At 43.2% G+C, this 19686-nt stretch overlaps 1 protein-coding gene across 1 annotated transcript in view; it reads left to right on the top strand.

Annotated features, from left to right (window-relative positions):
- Positions 1 to 19686, top strand: part of pclob (piccolo presynaptic cytomatrix protein b) — a gene marked incomplete at both ends in the record, with an annotated part of 57801 nt that overhangs the window by 17622 nt on the left and 20493 nt on the right. The window contains 5 exons of the mRNA XM_080002839.1: positions 9733 to 12122; positions 12503 to 12594; positions 13367 to 13818; positions 15055 to 16720; positions 17331 to 18913. Coding sequence (XP_079858965.1) covers positions 9733 to 12122; positions 12503 to 12594; positions 13367 to 13818; positions 15055 to 16720; positions 17331 to 18913 — 6183 coding nt within the window. The remainder of the gene's footprint in view (positions 1 to 9732; positions 12123 to 12502; positions 12595 to 13366; positions 13819 to 15054; positions 16721 to 17330; positions 18914 to 19686) is intronic.

The following is a 19686-nucleotide window of genomic DNA, read 5'->3' as shown; positions in this document are numbered from 1 at the left end:
TGAAGCATATAAAACAATTTGGAAAGTCGAATACTTGCCAAATTCTTCACACAACTTCATTGATTGATCGATGATTGATTCATGATTGATTGATTCATCACACCACACATAGTCTCTCACCCACATGCCCCAAATAAGGTTTATTCCCATATTTGTGAAATATTGTTCCTGTGAACCCTTTAAATTAAACACAACCATTGTTTTTTGTTTTTTTCCCCCTGGCGACACCTATGTAAATTGGGGCGGTGTTTGGCTGTAGGCTGGCCGGCCAGAGACTGTTTGCACAGTGATAAAGAGGAAGAGATGCCTTTTTGCTTCAAGCGACAGCATTAAAAATAGTCACAGAGGCAAGATGAAACACAGCATACCTGCTGCAACACAACTCTCATTTTAAACAGATGTCAGCACTATGGCTTAGCTAATTCTAAACTGATTAATGTAATGTTCTGGTCCGCAGAATTTTGAATAAGAGTTTCAAAGATTGGAGGATGATGACACTCCATCCTTTGAGCTTGGCTGTTTGATGGTTGGCTTGGCAGTCAGTTGAAAGAGATAGAAAGGGATCTCCCCTGAGGTGCACTATTCAACTATTTTTTTGTACCCTGAAACTCCACCAACAAGCACCATACCCACCCCCTCCTTCACTCAGCTGTTGCCATTTGTGACTTGCAAAAGAACGTTTTGGACTGGCAATAGCAGGGAAGTGTTTTCTTGTCTTTAGAATGAAGCACTCTGCATAATGTTATTATTGAGTCAACAGTCTCTATTATGAAAGGGCCTGATTTATATGGAGAAAGTTAAATATATTAGCCAGCAGCGGCTGTTGCCAAAAGGATCTGCCAGGAAAACAATTACAGCTTTAGAGAGTATATAAACAGAAATTGTACAAAGGAAAATACAGCCCCTTTCCGACATGGAATACGTAACATTGTCGGATTAAAATATCTGGCAAAAAGCAGTAGGTAGTCATTCCCACAATGGCCTCCTTCACCGAAAACTTCTGTATGGAGTCTGTTCCCACATAGTTGACTGTTACAGGTACATTACGTAACGGGTTAGGGTAGAAGTCCCAGAATGGTTGGCGCAGAGTATGAGCGTAGCGTGCCGTGAGTGCACGCTTCCTATTAAATCCATGTTAATTCACTGCTGCGGCTCCACTGGCCATATCAGCAGTGCGGCATTTCTCTATTTTTGCGTGAGGGGTATATATTGTTTTTCAATTGCGCGGCTATGCGAGCATTTTCCATAGAAACACAACATAAAGCTACATAGAAATATGTTTGTGAAGAGGGCAATCAATTCAAATGTTTTTTTATTTGAGTCTGTACAACAGACTCAAATGAAAAAACATTTAAATAGAGACCTGGAGCTGCTGTCAGATTTGCTTCTTGATCCAGACCCGTTTTAAATACAAAGAACAAACATTCTGTGTCTGTGTGTGTATGACTGTGGGGGGGGGGGGTTGTTGTTATAATGAGCATGGGTTTATATCATTGGGGGGGGGTGTCCAGGATATTGTGGAAGGAGAGGAGAGCGCTGGGTGCGATTGGAAAGAGAGGGAGAGTGTCTGAAGAGAAGTCCGTAATAAAAAGGGACCCGGCCGCCTATTTTCGACTGGACACCTCAACCCCGGTGTAGTTGTAGCCTCGCGGCAAGCAATCAGAGTGGCTGCGGCTATCCACGGACGTTCCGTCTGCGTCTCCTTCATTGTGTCTCTCTGCTCGATCCTGCCATGTGTTGCAGTATTATCAAAGTGTGTTAAAAACATTTAAATCGCTGTTGTTTTCAACATTCCTCCTCTCTCTATGACAACATCGATGTGGCTGGGATGCTTCACCACGCAGCCGGTGGGGCCAGTGGAAAACCATGCAAATTGCTTGCACCCGATGTCCCCACATTCCACCCCCAGCTCTAAAAGACACGACTAGGTTCTAAGTCGCATTTTTAAGAAGAAATAGAATAACATTTAAGAATATAAAGACCTGTCTCGGTAGAGACTGGATTTTTTTCAGTTTCTCGTTTTGCAGCCGAGCGCCACGGTTCAGATTGGACTCACCATTTTTCCGAATGTTTCCACATGTTTTCTTCCTGAAAACAAATAGCTTTACAAATATTTGTACGATTAAATATTTATAAAAACTCAATATTTGTGCTTTGCCGGTACTACTGCTTCCATTCATACCCACTTCCATTCACAGCCGTACCGGCATTTTCCTGGAAATGATAAGTGGTCGAAAATGGGAAAAATTTATGGAACAACTTTTACGGAACATCGAAACCGGCTCCTGTTCCCACATTACGCCAATACAGAACATTGCCAATAGATTTACAAGTTTCAGTGGAAGTGGGAAAGGGCCTTAAGTGTCTAAACTACAGTAGATGCTTTAGATACTGTGTGTATATATAGATATATATATGTAAAGTATATATATACAGCGTGCATATACTGTGTGTGTGTGTATACGGTATCTACATATATATATATATATATATATATATGCAGGGTTCGGACCAGGACTGCACCAGGTGACTTCTGATGGACTGCCCCTTGCCACATTTATTTTATTCCGGCATTATCATGGCATGTGTGAAAAGGAATAGGATAGATACAGTATGTTCTGGAATGTAGCTGCATGGGTGAATAACGAAACTCACTCGCGGTGCCGGAAAGGTTATCCCAGTAATTTACCGTGAACTATGTATGAAAGGGGCTTAACAATGGCATAGCCGTCGGTGCTGAAAAATTATATAAATGTTTAAATCGAAAATGTAATCAAATCGTGACCTTTTAAAATCGAAAGTCAAATCAAATCGTGGAGTTGAGAATCGTGACACCCCTATTACAGAGTGATGGATGACCTAGCATCGATAGGGACCAAGCTGTTGTTAAGAATTCAGAGTTCCTTTTACAGAGTATCAAAACTGTAAATGCAATTTTATTGCAATGTAGTGTAAAGCTCCACAGATCCAGACAGATCCAGCCTCATGCCTGCGTGTCAGCAGCCCAACCCATTTGACTGTTAATCCAGCTTGTAGGCTAATCAGCAGCAGTCACTCATGCAGCGCTCTGCTTGAGGTCCTTAATCTTTGTTCTTCGAAACAGAATTTTATGTTATGAGCGGAGTGTTAGTGAGAGTTCTTGAGCTTTGCTGCAGGGCTTCAAAACCCAGTTGAAAATGTAGGGTAGCTGTGAGGGCTGGCAAATGCCATAGGAGAACGCATTTCGGCTATGTTTTGTCGCAGTCATCTGCGATACGTCTGCGGGTGCACGATTCAAAGAATGAGAGTTGAGGAACTGGTAGAAGCGTATACACACATTGTAAAGCCACACTTCCTTTAAGAGTTGCACATTCTTTTGTCATGGGTATTCCTAAATCCCCCAGAATTCCTTTTAATATGTTAATGTGGAAAATGAAGATGCTCAGAGTATTTGAGTTGACAGCATTTGAACTTTATTTAGAACTTTATTCTGACTGTAGTTAAAGGGTGGAAATTACGCATCTACATCTAATTTGCTTGCTTTTGTATTCACATCAGTGTTTCCCACATGAAATATACTTGTGGTGGTAGCCGGGGGGCTACCGAAACGAATGACAGTTTTCCGAGTTACGGTGGAACGCAGCATCGCTTCCTTCTGTCTCTCAACCCGGTACAAACGTGGCGCGCCTTCTCATCCTCCTGAACCAGAGAGCGCAGGCAGCGGCCTTTACAAACGATGGCTTGTAAGATATCCACCGTGTCCGCACCTTCTAATGTAATACCAGAGAACGTCTCTCTCTCTCTCTCTCTCTCTTTCTCGCTCTCTCTCTCTCTCTCTCTCTCTCTCTCTCTCTCTCTGTTTCTCTGCAGAGCATGTGCGGTTGTCAGCCGACCCTGTTCACGATAGCAGAGCGAACAGGTACTGGAGGGGTAGAGTGAGGGGAGATTAATTGATCGCGGTTGGCGTAGTTCTCACAGACGGATAAAATAAATAAAAATAAAAAATGCTAAAATGGGTGCCATACATATACTTTGGCGGGCGTTAATATACCTGGGTGGCCTGCCCAAGTAAAGACTATGTGTGGGAAACACTGCACATCATTCTTCCATCTCCAAAAAGAGGCCATTTAGTTCGATGGTTAGATGGATAGTTAGAAAGATGGTCAGGCAAGCACCTAAGAGCGGTGACATTTATACCCCTTTTCCCGCCGCGCCAACACCCGCTAACACCCGGCATTCATCATAAGTGGGAAAGGTAACACCCGGGTTTCAGCCCCGGGTCAAATGACCCTGCACTAGACATGGGTTTTTATTGGCTCCGGCTCCGATTGGCTCTGATGTGAACAGGACACCTGGATCACCCGCTCATTTTCGCCTCTTTACCGCTGCGATGCCACGCACGTTGAAGTTTGGGACACTGGCTCGAAAATAGACAGGAATATCCATGCATCATTCGATCATATCATATCCCATTTAGAATCTAAAATCAGAAGTTAACGACTTTGTTCCCTGTATGGGGGACCATGAAATGATTTGAGTGTAGGGTCGCTCCGTCGTCTCCGCTCCCCGTCTCCTTCAGCGATCCAGTATAGTCTGGCTTGGTGACGAGACGTTATTTTTTACCATGGTTTCACAGTTTTATGTTGTTTGTTTAAGTTGCTTTCTTCTCTAGTATTTTCATCCCATTCACACTGGAAACACAACTTGCCCCTTTTCCAGCGTGTTCGTGAAAAGAACAAAAACGGCATTTCTGCTGATTCTGCCATCTGTGAACAGTGCTGTTTAATCTCCTGCTGTTTGAGCAAAGAAGAAGCTGGATGTTAGAAAAAAGAAGGCAAAGTGTCAGCTTTTAATGAGTTATGTAAGCGATAATGCATGTTGAAATGTCCCAATACAGGAAAATGAAGGACGAGGTGGAGGCCACAATAATTAAGGGGATATACTGTATAGTTTCAATGGACGCCTGCCTGCTCTCCAGCCTTTTATGTGTCTTTGTGATAAGAAAATAACCGGCTGTGACACTTTTTTACAGCAATCAAAATTACTGCCATTTTATTATTGCCGTGGTATTATTTTCATGGCCTGCGCTTGACATAGCAGTCTATTCACCTACGTATATAAGGACATCCTGGTTCTTACAAAAATGGTGGCTTTCAAAAAAATTTGTGATTTTTGAATGCCAAATCCAAATTACACAAATACCCATCAAAAATCAATTGGAATTTTGTTTCATGAATGCAGAAAATGTGGGTGATATCTTTTTCTGATATCCGTAGGACAGCAGTGCCCCTGATGAGGACAGTGTCAGGTTTTTTACAAAAGCTGGAAGAGCTTTTTGTTGATTATGAATTGGACTGATTGGATACATAAATTACACATCTTTTTAGATTAGTAGTGTACGGTATGCGACAATCAAAGTACTTGTCAGCTGTAATTATGTATTGCACCCATAATCGAAAACTAAGGTGGGTGGATGGCTAAGGGAGGATATTAGAGTTGACATTTTGTTCCTATTACAAATTATTTGTCTGCACATACTTGTATTGTCAACTCAATTTGAGCTGTAACACTAATTTATCATAATTAGTTATCATTTGATCATGATAAATATCTTTGGGTTATTATCTATTATGTTACTATTTGTACTTGTATGTACTTTCAGTATTGGAAATGGAAATATCGTTCATAACTCTTAAGTACAAAATAACAGGCATTTTTGTCAGGACAGATGTTTGAATGAAATGAGCGCAGCATAATTTTAACTTGTGTAAAATATGCTGGTTGGATGAATCACTGCTCGTTAAGTGTGACAAATGAAAATCATTTACTGTATGTTCATGGCTGTTTGCTTTAAAATCTTTCATTGACGAAAGCCTTTTTCCACGAGATTTTGCAGTATTCTTGCAGAGCTCCTGCTGACAACAGACCCAGGGCGGAGAAAAGGAGTTCATACTTTCAGTTTCTCAGCAAAGCTCTTAATGAACCCATTGCTATCATAATTACTTCTGCCTAATCCCGATATGTTTGCATTGGCAATGCGCTTTTGCCTTTGTTATGCTTTCCAGAATATTCAGAGTATTCATCTTTTTTTGCTAGTTTGGCCAAAGCATGCTTCAGCGAACCCATTGTCTTCCTGCTAAGGCGTAACCTCACTATGTGGGGGCCATGCGTCGATATTTAATTCTTGTTTCTGGAAACAGAGACGAGAACCATCAGGGAACAGTGTGACAGAGGGTAGGTTACATCACTCACTGCAGCTCCGGACTGCACATGTCGATAAAATGCAATTAATTTACATCAATGGATTCTTAACTAGGGATTACCTTGGCGATAGTAGCTTGTGTTTGGATGTGTGTGTCATGACGGATGACACATCAGGATGTTTATCCATTGTATACGCTGCACATTTGCACTTGTGGCTAAAGTATTTGTAAATTGGGATCTCCCATACGTGCTGCTCTCCTCCTCTGTAGCAGAACTGTTCTCCATTGCTCTGCAGAGGCCGGTACAATGCTGTGGTTTGGTCTGCTAATATGCCACTCCTAGGCCCACTCCTATCTTTTCATTATAGATAATGCTTTTTATTCTTCTTAGCTGTCCAATCTAAATGGAATTTAGGTCTGATAACACGTACTGTATTTCTACAGAGGATAACATTTTTAAAGTATTGTGATTGCCTATAAAATGTTCTTAGCTATTTTGCAATGTAAGCATTATTTCTCCGCTACTGTGCATCACAAGCTCATAAGACATCGTTTAAAAAATTAATATTCCATAATTACACAAAACAGGGTTTGGTTCATGATTCATTACTTAGAAGAAATGCTTTAGTTGAGCAAATTGTAAAATGTGGACTGGGCACAATATATGTTTTAATGTACTGAATTTAATATTCATTTAATGTACTTTTAATTTGAATGTTGTGATTTACAGTATATCTGCATAACAGATGTAATTACATTATGGAATTCCTTTGGGGTCATAACCACTGGACTACAACCTATGATAACCTTTCATAAGTAGAAAACCTGAGGGCTTTTTGTCAAACACTGCATCACTTTATTTCCACAAAAAATATCCTTCTGAATCAGAATCTGTCCTTTTATTAATTTTTTCTGTTGTTTGTCTTGAACCAATTGCAAACAATTTCTGAATATCATTTAAATGTTTTACTTTGCTATTTATATTACATGTTTTGTTGTCTAACAGGCTTGTTTTTTGTGTACAAAAAAATACAGGAGGAATGGCTTTGTCTGAACTGCCAGACTCAAAGGGCTCTGTTGGGGCAGCTGGGGGACTCAGGAAAAATGTCCCAGCCTTCACCTGGACCTGCCAAGCCATCGATACAGCCCACACCTGCAGCCGCAAATACAGAGCCCAGAACTATACCCAAAACGGCAGAGCTTAAAGCTGTTCCCACAAAGACAGAGTTTACTCCTGCAGCCAAAAAGGAAGAGCCTACGCTCATGGATACTTCTGGCAAGATGGAAGTCCAGCCTTCAGTAACTCCAAGCAAGTTAGACCAAGAGTCAAAACCTGCATCTCTGAAAGAAATTGACTCATCTATCAAAACAGCGGCACACCTGATAAAAACAGATATTACATCCACAACAGACTCTGTGCAAAGAATTCAAGAAATGCCAAAGGTTGATGCCCTGAAGATGGACATGCCTAAGGTTGTACCAACTGAAAATAGCAAAGGGGCAGAAAAAATGGAACTGCCTGTGACAGAGGTTTCAAAAGCAACAAAGCCCAAATCGCTTCCAGGTGTTGAGGTGGCAGAGGCTCTCCCTGTCACAGTGGTGGAGGTTCCACGCACTCCCCTTATCACTGCAGAGGTTGGTACGGTACCTCCAGTGACTGGACCAAAAGCTTTTCCACCTACTACAGCTGTTACTCCTCCACAGCCTGGTGTTAGGGAAGAATGTGAGAAGCCTCGTGAAGATATTAAAGTGAGAGAACAAACAAAGCTATTAGAGAAACAAGTTGATGTCCAATCGAATCAGGAGGAAGTGGTCAAACCGACTGTCACAGAAGGGGCTGCTCCATTGGATGACAGGGAGCGTGGGATCACCCCATCTCCTGAGCCACAACCAATCATTTCAAACGACTCCATTGTGAAAGTAAGTATATATTATTTTTTGAGTTATATTTGAAATAAATTGTCTTCATTAGGGGTGTACCGAGACATCATCATCAGTATCCGCATCTGTTCAACCAACAAAATTATCTGTCTCTGAATCTGTATTTGGATAGAAGACCGGAGTGGACGTGGTTTATACCAGAAGTCACAGTAAATCGGGCAAATGTTGTATTTTCTAACCTAATATTCACTGGCAATGCAGTTTTCATGCCTTCGAAGCATGAAATGTATTTAATATTGGCATATATTTAATTATGAAATATATTTCCACATCCTCACACTTTGCTTTTCATTTCTCTGTATCTCTTTTTTAAATTGTTATTTTTAACTGAACCTCCCCTGCCTTTTTAACTTGGGGGACATCTCATTAGCACGCTCCTGCTTAGGACTCATAAACACTCAGGCTGGGAACTGATGCCCGGCCGGCTGGCCGGCCGCCTCTCTCTCGCTCTCTCTCTCTCTCTCTGGAATCTGATTGGCCCCCTTATGGCCTCCCCCAGTCAAATGTATCTCTTGCCAACATGTGAATAAGGAGAGAAGGGGAGTACTGACACATATTTATTTCAAGCACTTATTAATATATATATATATATATGTATATATATATATATATATGTATATATATATATATATATATATATATATGTATATATGTATGTATGTATAATATTTGCCTCCCCAAAGAAAGTATTGGAGTATGCACCCCCCCTCAAACAAATCGTAGAATTGCCACTGCTCTCTCTCTCTTTCCCTTTCCCTTTCCCTCCCCCTCTCTCATTGTCTCTCTCTCTCTCCCTCCATCTCTCTCTACACCTTGGCCAGTTAGCAGAGAATTGCCCACAGCCACACAAAATACGCGGCGCAGTCATATCTGCCAGCGGAGGGATTTTTTGATTTGTACAGACGTTCAGTTCAGCCGCTGTCGCCAGCAAAAATGACAGCCCGCAATCTCTCTGTTTGTCTGTCTCTCTCTCGCTCTCTCTCGCTCTCTATCACACCCCCCCCCCCCCCAACCCCCTCCATGAAACTCACTAACTAACACACACATATCTGTGCTTACCAATCACGGCTTTTTTTCCCAAATAATAACAAGCAACTTCGGGAAGAAGAAATATCTGTTTCCATAGCATTATTTGTGCTTTCCCAAATAACGTATTTGAGTACATTCCAAGTCTTGATGTCAATATTTGTACTAATAGATGCTAACCAATCTATTATTTGTTGGCTAAACGTTGACTGCTTTGTGGATAGCCCACAAGATCATAAATTAATAGGTAATCTTCTGTGCATGAAATACACATAAAAATACGCCAATTTTTATTAAATTATGAAATGTTTTTATAGCTAGAAGTTTTTTGGAAGCATTTCTTCTTCAATAACAAAATTTTAATTTCTGGTCACATTCCAAATCCCTGTTTGAAATGACTACATAACTCAGTAGATCATCCATGAGAAACTGATCTTTTTTTAGCTGCTTGATAGATAAAATAGGCAAATATTGAATACAATATATGAATATCATGTTATTAGGATTGTTACAACGTTATTATTTGACAGTACACACCATGGATTATTTTTGTTGATTCTTTTGTATCTCTTTTCTCTTGTAGGAACAGGATGAAACTAAAGTAGAAACTATCAAAGTAAGGAAAGCTTCTATATCTGCTGCCGAGGCCAAAGCAACTGAACAAACCAAAACAGCTGCTTCCGCAGCAGAGCAAGAGTCCAAAGCCGAGGCTAAAGATCCCATTAGCAAAGATGAACCAGAGATTTTACCCATGTCACAGGAATATACAGAAGAGAGCGTGGTTACTGATATTCCTGCTGAAGACAAACCCACTGATCAATCCAAGGTAGTGAAGGTGGAGGCTAAAGCGGGGAAGAGACGCCTCAGCTTCCAAGCAATGGAAGAGAGCAGTGGAAGTGAACTCACGCCTTCACCTTCACCTCAGGTCCAGAGGAGAAGGCTAAATATAACTACTATCTCATCCAGCAGTGAAGATATCAAAACTGAAAGCGCTGATTCCTCTATAGAGGATGAAGAGTTCATCCGTAGGCAGATAATGGGAATGGGTGGTGAGGAAGAAATGTCCCTCTCTGAAGATGAGAAACAGAAAGAGCTAACAAACGACGTCACTACCAAGGAGGTCAAAGTGGATAATTCTTTAGTGACATCCCAGCCAATGCTTACAGAAGTTGTCACAGATGATGAAGACAGCCAAGTAAGGAGAAAGTCTCTTACAAAGATACATGCAGCACACATGAAACATGCTCAAGAAACTCCACTCTCCACTGTTCTTAAGAAAGCAATTCCAGTAATGAGGAGGAGGCAGAGCACTGATGAAGAAGTAGAAAGCATTACGGAATCTCTGTCAAAGGGCTCATCGAGTGTTCAGGCATCTAGTTTCACTCCGGGAAATTCACCTACATCAGCCTCTTCTCTTGAAGAGGACAGTGACAGCAGTCCTAGTCACAAGAAAGCCAGCATGGATAAACAGCACCGCAAAGCAAAGCACAGACAACCAGGCCAAACTCTAACCGCAATCGCAGACTCTTCTGAGGAGGATGAGATGAGGGAAGAAGGTGAGGTTTCTGGAGACCAGCAGACCGTGAAAGTGGGTGACAACCCAGAAAAGAGAGTTTCCAAGAAATCCAAGAAAGATAAGGGTGAACTTAAGGCACAGAGAAGACAAACCCAACCAGTTTCTCCCACACTTAAGGAAACCTCACCAGCAGACGAGCTGAAGCAGGCCGAGCTGAGTGAAGAAGTATACAGAACCTCTAGCTCTGAGAACTGTGTCAGTACAGTATCAGCATCAGAGGTCAGTGAAGCTGTGCAGAGCGGAAGTAAGCCCTCACCAACAGTGATTCCCTTTAATCTTGTGGAAACATTTCTAGAGAGGAACACTGTAATGAAACAATTGAAAACTGCTGATGAAGCATATGAGGAGATTATTCAGAAAACTAAAGCTATTCCAGGGGATAGCCCTCCTGACATAGAACCACTCTATGATGGAATGGCAATAGAAGACTATCTTTATGAATCCTTAGTTGTAGATTCAGAAATGATGCTAAGTGAAATACAAGTAGAAGACATTAGTGATGCTGGTGCTGAATCAGTCAAGAAACTCAGGTCGCCTGAAGAGGTTTATGAGGAAATGATGCAGAAGAAGAAAGAACTGATGATGATAGAACAGGAGTTTCACCAGGCACAGACAGCCATGGAATTTTCAACATCAACAATAGTTACCGTGACACCCCCTTCTGCCGAGACATGCGTGGTGACCATTACCACAGAAGAGTCACCTCTCACCGATAAAACTGAAAAGTCTATATCAGGCACTGACACTTCTACTGAAGCACTTTTAAAAAGGAAGAAGCGACCAGCTCCGCCTCGGCCTTCTGAACCTCCAAAACGTTCTGAGGTGTCTGTAATTTTCAGTACTCCAAGTGGAATTGGCTTTGTTAGGCCAATGGTTCCTCAAGATCCTGCCATGAGAAAAGCACTGTTTCCTATACCAGACCTTAAGATTACCCAATGTTCATCTGGGGAGGAAGAGGATGACAGTCTTGCAGAGGAATATGGTGTTGGTATTTCCTCTGACATAACTCCGAGTGATGAGTCTGAAACTAAGGACGAGCCCGCCATTAGCCCACCGTTGTCTGACATGGAGCCAATCAGTGTTGTGTGTGAGATTCCAGAACCTAAGCCTATTCCAGCTCCAATTTCAGCACCTGAGTTAACCACTACACCTTCACCAGTTTCACCAGTATCCCCTCCCACTTCACCAGCGACTCCTGACTCCATTTTCAACTCCAATGATACATCTGCCTCCTCGTTTCAGGCTCAGACGTCTTCGTCAGAAACAACCCCACTCTCAACACCAACACCACCAACTTCAGTTGTGGCTCAGCCTCCAGCTGACATCTCACCTCCATCAATTGCTCCCATTGCAGCTGTTCCACCTATTGAGGGTTCTGTCTCAGCTCCTTCTCCAGCGTCAGTCATAGTTACAATACCAGATGTGGTGTCTGACCCAAACAAAACTCAAGCAATTGTTTCAGGTTCAGTTGAAGTTTCTGCACCTAGACCCCCAACTGTGACTCCAGTCCCAATAGAGGATTGTGTAATTAGTCAAATGCCAGACCTGGTTTCTTCACCATCTCAGATACCTGCTGATGTTCCAACTGCTGTGCAGGTGTCAGCAGCAGGACCAGCCCCTGCAATTTTCATAGTTCAACCTACGGTTTCAGCTATGACTGCACCTGCTGCAGCACCTGCTCCAATTCAAGTCACCACAACAACAGCAATTTCCCAAGTTGTAACTACAGCTGTAATTCTTACCTCATCTCCTGACCCAGTCATTGTCCAAATGCCAGATCTTGTTTCGACTACATCTCCTCTGTCAGCACAGGCCCCACTGCCGGTCTCTGCTCTGGTAACTGCCCCAGTTTCAGCACAGGCTACAATCGTACACTCAGTCCCTGTTCAGGCAGCTTTCCCATTGCCTACTTCAGTGGTGGTTCCAGCTCCAACTCATACAGCCAATGTGCCTCCATCCGCTGCTGGATCTACTACAGTTATCAAAAAGAAAGTCCCGCCTCCGCCTCCTCCTCGATCTACTTCAGTTTCACTATCTACAATTGAACCTTCATCTTTTAAAGCTGTGCAAAATACATCCCCTACTATGACCACTACCACAGCTATGGGAAGTGTTGTGGCTGGCCAACCAATGCATTCTGTAGTTGTTGATATACAGCCAAGGATGGAGGACATGCAGCCTGATAGTACTGCTGTAACTCAAATGGTGACCCCAACCAGACAGGGACATGTTGTTATTATAGTGCCTAGTATGGAAAACCTATCTGGGAAAACAATCGAGCATGAAACTAGTGGAATTACACCTGCTTCCACTGTTCCTGTAGCACTTAGGAATCAAATATCAGCAGGTTCTGTTGTCAGCGTATCTACTGTCCCTCCTACTGTTCCTATTGTGACCAGCATAGAAGCAGCTCCCTTACCTGCTGTCATGTCAAGTATTCCAGTTGTAGCTTCAGTCCCACCAGTGCCGCCTAAACCAATGTCGGTAACAAGAGCTTCAGACACAGTTGAAATACCAGTTGCAGACACTCCTCCACCTTCTACGCAGGTTATTCCTCCAAAGCCACCCATTTTCACTCCACCATCAGTACCTATTGCTTGTCCAGTTTCTACAACAACACAATCACCCATTACATCACTAGGCCCCACCCAAGCAGGCAAGCCCCCTCCACCAATTCCACCAAAGCCTACATCCATTCCAGCTGGACTGGTGTTCAGCCACAAACCAGGGGAGAGTGTGAAGCCACCCCTGCCACCTGTGACTCCCAAAGCTGCAACATTGCCCAGGACCAGGGAACCACCAAATGCTTTGTCATTGAGTTTGACTAGACCAGTAGAGTCTAAGCTAAGTGCAACATCTCCCAAGTCTCCCCTGTCACCGAGGCATGCAAAATGTCTGCAGACCTATGTGGTTATAACTCTGCCATCCGAACCTGGTTCACCAACAGAGGCTATAACAGTCCAGGCTCCTGTCAGAAGAGGTTCCATCACCATCACTAACATATCAGGGGTACGAATAACACCTTCAGAGCAGAAGACATCCACAGAGGCCTTTTCAGTCCAGGCTACAGTGAGGAGAGCATCTGTCCCCATTGTAAGGCATACACCTCCAACAGCTGTTGTTACAGCTGTGGAAATGGAAGCAACACCATCAGAGTCAATTGCTTCTAAAGCTCAAGCATCCATACCATCAGAAGTACAACTTCTAGTATCTGCATTTGATGCCATGCCAGTGTCATCAAACCAGGAAACACCCATTCAGGCATATAGTGTACCACTACCAATAAAGAAACCATATGTACCCCTGACAGCAAAACCACCAGAGCAAATGGCTCAGCTTCCTCAACTTGTGTCAGAAATCATCACAATGCCTCCAGAGCCGGAGTTTCCTATTCAACCAGTTGCTGTCCAAGTCACAGCCCAAAGACCATCTAGTTTACCTTCAATTCACCATCCACAAACAAGATCAGAAGTCATTGAAATTTCAGCCGAGGTTTCGGTTGAAGTACCTCTTCAACCCCCAACAGCAATTGAAATGATAGAATGGCAGCCTGTGGTGGAAGGAGCCACTGTGCAAATGCAACCTAAGTTACCTCATGAAGCCCCAGTTTTTCAAGGCACAAGCCTTTTAGTTCACTGGGATGGGGAGGCTCACCAAGATGGAGCTAATATAGAAATGTTACCATTTGAACAATACGTGCCTCACAATATTATTACCACAGAGGCAGTTAGTACACAACCACCAGCATCATCAGTGATTCAGCAAGTTCTGAGAGAAAAGCCCCAGCCAGTAGCAAAAATAATGACCTCTTTGGAACAGGACATACCTCCAGAGGTCATCAGCATTGATGCCATTGCTGGAATACAATCAGTATCACAAGGCATTAAGCTACAATGTCCCTTTCCAGAAGTGGTAACACATCCGCCTGTGCATCAACCACTAACTGAAATGGAAGTGGGGGCCCTCCGTGCAAAGACTGAAATAGCTACAGGACTAACTGAATCTGAAGCTGTTGTTGGAATACAAGCAGTAACACAACTTAATTATGTTGGCTCTGAAGTTACCCCATTATCTGAATTGTCTAAAGCCACACCATTAACTGTAGCAGCAGTAACATCACCTGCTGTGGTGGAAGTCATGCCACAAATAACTCTTCCTTTTTACAGCCAACAGATGTATGTATCACCTACTCATTCAGTCAGTCCACAGTCAGTATCTCTAGTAGAGGTTATTGCAATGCAACCTGAACGTGAAATGCCCACAGACATTTTATCAGAGACTTTAGTGCAGTCTCAGACAGGAACTGGAGTGATGGTGTTCCCACCACAGTACGAAATGCCAGTTGGGGTTATTAAAACTGAGGCCACAACTACAAGAAGGAGAACATCTATATCATCAATAGTTCAACCACCAAACACCCAAGGAGAGATATTTACCTATCCCTCAGAGTATGAAATGCCAACACAAGTGGTCACAACAGAGGCCATTGACACTGCCAGGATGGAATCCATAACCACACAACAGCCATTCCCAATTGCACAGGTAGTGACTATGCCAGCTGAAAAGGAAATAGCCATTGATGCCTATGCTTCCCAAAGCGCTTACAGGAGGGATTCCATTCATTCAGTACAACAGCCACAGGTGTTATCTTACTCAACAGAATATGATGCCCCTCTGGAGACTATAACTACTGAAGCTTATAGAAGGAGAACCTCCATACCCACAGTCCAGGACATTCCACAGTCTGTGCCTGCGGCTCCAGTCACTATAACTAAAATTCAGCAGGAGTCTATTGAGAGTCAAGAGATCCGTGGGCCCGAAAAGGTTGTCTCCAGCATGAGCCACATGTACTCATCCTCCATCTCCACCTCAGGCCAACCTCCAGAGAACCTCCCGAGCCTTGTGACTCAAGTGGTCACCACTGAGGTGCAGAGGACAACTGTTTCCGTCGTTCATGAAAGACTACCACAGGTCCCTCCACCCAGCGTAGCAATTGTCATACAACCAGATAATACAAAGGTCCAACCACAAACAAAACAGAATGGGAAGATAATCTATCCCACAGATGTTATTGATTTGCGCACCATGAAGGTTGGTGTAAAGATGACTGACCAAGGCATGGACCTGACCCCCCACGAGTCCCGTCGACATTCATTTTCAAGTGACTCTACTGGGCGACAAATCACAGCGGTCCAACCTGAGATTGTGAACCTTAGTGCAGAGATTACCCCTGCTACCACACTATCTGTTGTCACTGACAGTATCACCATAGTTACTTGCACAGCCACCATTGCATCATACAATAATGCTCCTGCTGAGAAGCCTCTGGATCTACAAGGAAATGTTACTTCCATGCCTCTTCCTCTCACCACATGCAAACCATTTGAACCCCTGGCACAAATTGTGTACAGGCCTGTGAACTCGCAGCCCATAGTCAGTACTATAGCACCCATAGCTCAAGAAATACCCATTAATCTTTCTTTTGGAGCTGCTACATCCCCAGGTGGAAGACACACAGTAACTCTAGCACCAGTACCTATTATCACTGGAGGTCCTGTCCTTTCACTGGAGGCTACTGGCGCAATGGATCTATCAAACTACAAACCAATGAGGGCAATGGTAACTCTGTCCAGCACCAGTCCAGGAGTGGTAACCACAGTGGTGGAAGATGATGGAACTCCAGTTGATCTGACAGCTGGAAGGAGAAGTGTGTGCTGTGATGTTATCTACAAGTTACCATTTACAGCAAGCTGTAGAACACAGCCACCGGTCACTACCCAGCCCGACAACCGCTTTGGCTATCGAGATGACCACTACCAATATGATAATGCCGCAATATATGGTGTCAAAGGCATGAATGGCATGAAGGCCTCCATGTCTGAGACTAACCTGGCCGAATCAGGACTTTTTGCCTATGAGCCTAAGAATGGCTTTGATTACTTCAATGGGGCTTCGGATGGAGCTATTGACCTAACCCCAGCTAATATTTCTACTGGTAAGTATTTCAGGAACAAATTTGAATGTTTTCCATTGTATATGCACACTTATTGTTGAACTTCTTATGTCAAGTATGCAACCTATTATTTATTTATTTTTATTTTTTTACTTATTGCATGTTTTATGGTTTTGTGGTTTGGAATACTGCATGCTAGATTTGTGGCTTGACCTTTGCATAACATTTTGAAACTATTGAATTATAGCTGCATGTTGTGTTGCATTGTCAATTCAACACTGATTGGTTATACAAATTGATTTGCTTTCTGGAGCTCTTTAAGATTTTTTTTTTAACTTCTAAGTATAACAGTATTTAACTGTCATTTCCTCACTTTATTTTTTTAAATAGGATGGACTTATTTCATGTGCATGTTTTCAATTGCAAATTATAGTTTTCTTCTTCCTCCTCTTCTTTTCATACAGATGCATGCGTGTGCCTGCGTGTTCTTCCTCAATATTTTGGTTTTGCATCATGCTAGCCAAAATGAATGAAGATGTGCATGTATCATGGTATTCTTTTCAAATCCAATGTGCATGATTTTCTTATACATTTTTGAAATCCTAGTGTATTTTATGGGCTAAAACCAATATGTTTGGACTCAATATGACAGGTATAGCTCTTGACTACACCAGCAAAGCAACTGGAGATCACAATCGGATGACCACTGCTCCATACTCTGAAGTCCCTGCAACTGGATTTGGTGTAAATAGTGTTTTAAGAACCTCAGATGGAATAGTGTACTCCTCTGTAGCAGCCCCAGTCCCATCTTCCTATGCTATTACTACTCAGCCAGGTTCCATATTCAGCACTACCTTACCACCTACAACAACTATCCGTAATGAGCCAGTGCCACACCCCTATGGTTTCATACCAACTACAGATCTAAGCCAGATAAATCCTCTTGATATTGGGCTGCCAAAGGAGTTGGTACCAGCGGCTCTTGTTGACATCCTAGCAGGATACCCTGAAATGTACTCAGACACAACCCTAGAAGCAATTGCAGCCTCTCTGGATGTTCTAGCTTCCTCTCCTATATTCCCTGGCCTAGACAATACTAAGATGGCACAGTACCAAATGGAGAGAGAATTCCTAGAATTAGAAAAGCTAAAGCAGCTCTGCCTAGCTGAGGAGCTAGAGTGGGAAAGGCAGGAGATCCAGCGTTACCGTGAACAAGAGCAACTGATGGTCCAAAGAGAGCTTGAGGAACTCCAGGCATTAAAACAACAGCTCCTCTTCCAGCAAGAGGAGGAACATCATGCCCACATGGTTGCACAGCAAGAAACATATGCTCAGCAGAAAGAGCAGCTGGAGCAGATTCAGCAACTCCAATTCCAGCTCCAGCGGCAATTGGATGAGCACTATGGATCCACTGGGACCTCAGGGAACCTTTTAGATGCCAAATATGCAGGTGTAGGGGATAGTGGCCAATATTGGCCTGTCAGAGATGAATCAACAACTCCATCCACTGGGCTCCAGTTAGAGGAGGGTCAGGATCAACTTCAGCTATCCAAAAAGCTTCCAGATAGCTCTAAGGAGACTGATCAGGACACCGGGAAGAGGATACTGGATAGTGGGGTACAGACAGATGATGAAGACTCAGCAGATAAACAGTATGTGGGAAGGAGGAAGAGAAACAAGAGAAATGTTGATAGCTGTGTTCAGACCGATGACGAAGACCAGGATGAGTGGGATGCTCCCACACGTGCCCGACGACGCTCTCGTAAACATAGTAGCGATGGGAAACATGGCTCTAAAGTCTCTAGCATAGCTATACAGACGGTGGCAGAGATTTCAGTGCAAACTGACCATTCTGGCTCTATCAAAAGACCCAATGTACAGATGGACACCAAGGTGGAAATCATCAAGCATATCTCAGCTCCAGAAAATTTCCAGAGAGGAGGAAGTTTAAGCTGTCAAACAGACTCAGACAGAAGACATACTCCTGTTGAAGTTGGATATACCACACACTTTACCGCAGACACTCCTTTGAAATCTAGAGTTATTTACTCCCCTGTTTCCCCTCTGTCTCTGGAAAAATCACTGGGAGGCCAAAAGATGCTTACTGCTGATCCCACCAGGTTTTCCTCTGGACCAAGAATGCTGAAGGCTGGTCAGAAATCTCACTCTGACCCAAAATCTCTTAGTCCCACTACTGAAGACAGAATGGGTGGATACTATGCAGACAGTTTTACTGTAAGTTCCTGCCAAAAAATGTTCTGTGCTTTAATCATTGATAAAGTTTTTATATTGCATAAGCTGCTTTCACACATACACTCCGGATTATCTGGTCCGGACATTGTCTGGAGTTGCCCTTTCACACATGTAGCACACAACCGGAGATTGTCCGTGTCAGATGCGTTTACACCTACCGGAAATACTGTTAGAGTTAGGCGAAGGGGGGAGCCAGGGTAGCGCCTGCAGGAAGCAGGACGTGACGCAATGACACATGACGTTGCAGAGTTTTACAGCACACCCAAGATGGTGGACAAGGCTTCTCAGTCTTATCAGTAATGGTGACTTTTTTTGCGTTGATACTCCATGTATTTAGACGTATCCGCAATATAAACGAAAGAGTGCAAAGGAATATAAAGGAAAGCAGAAAGGAGTACGAAGCAGCTATGCTACGTGCAGGAAGATTCGCATGAAGGTAAATTACCCTTCTTCACCCTCAGCGAGTGGGCTTGTTGATGACGTCACCAGGCGGATGATAGAGATGTCATCAACATGCGACATGCCCACTGGCTTGCAGTAAATTCTCCAGACAATCACCTGCTCTATTCACACATATCGTTCAATCGGACATCACGCAGACTTTGTACTAGGGTGCTGACTGGGTAAATTCCGTTTAATGCCAGGTCCAACTGATTCTGACATTTGCGTTTACACATTCCTCCGGGTAATGTCCAGATAATTTAGGGGTTGCAGTGCATGTGTGAAAGCAGCTATAGATACAATTTTCATTGAAT

Source organism: Zeus faber, assembly GCF_960531495.2.
Source record: "Zeus faber genome assembly, chromosome: 6".
Taxonomy (NCBI): domain Eukaryota; kingdom Metazoa; phylum Chordata; class Actinopteri; order Zeiformes; family Zeidae; genus Zeus; species Zeus faber.
Note: the sequence above shows the minus strand (reverse complement) of the source record. Positions and strands in the feature narration are given on the sequence as shown.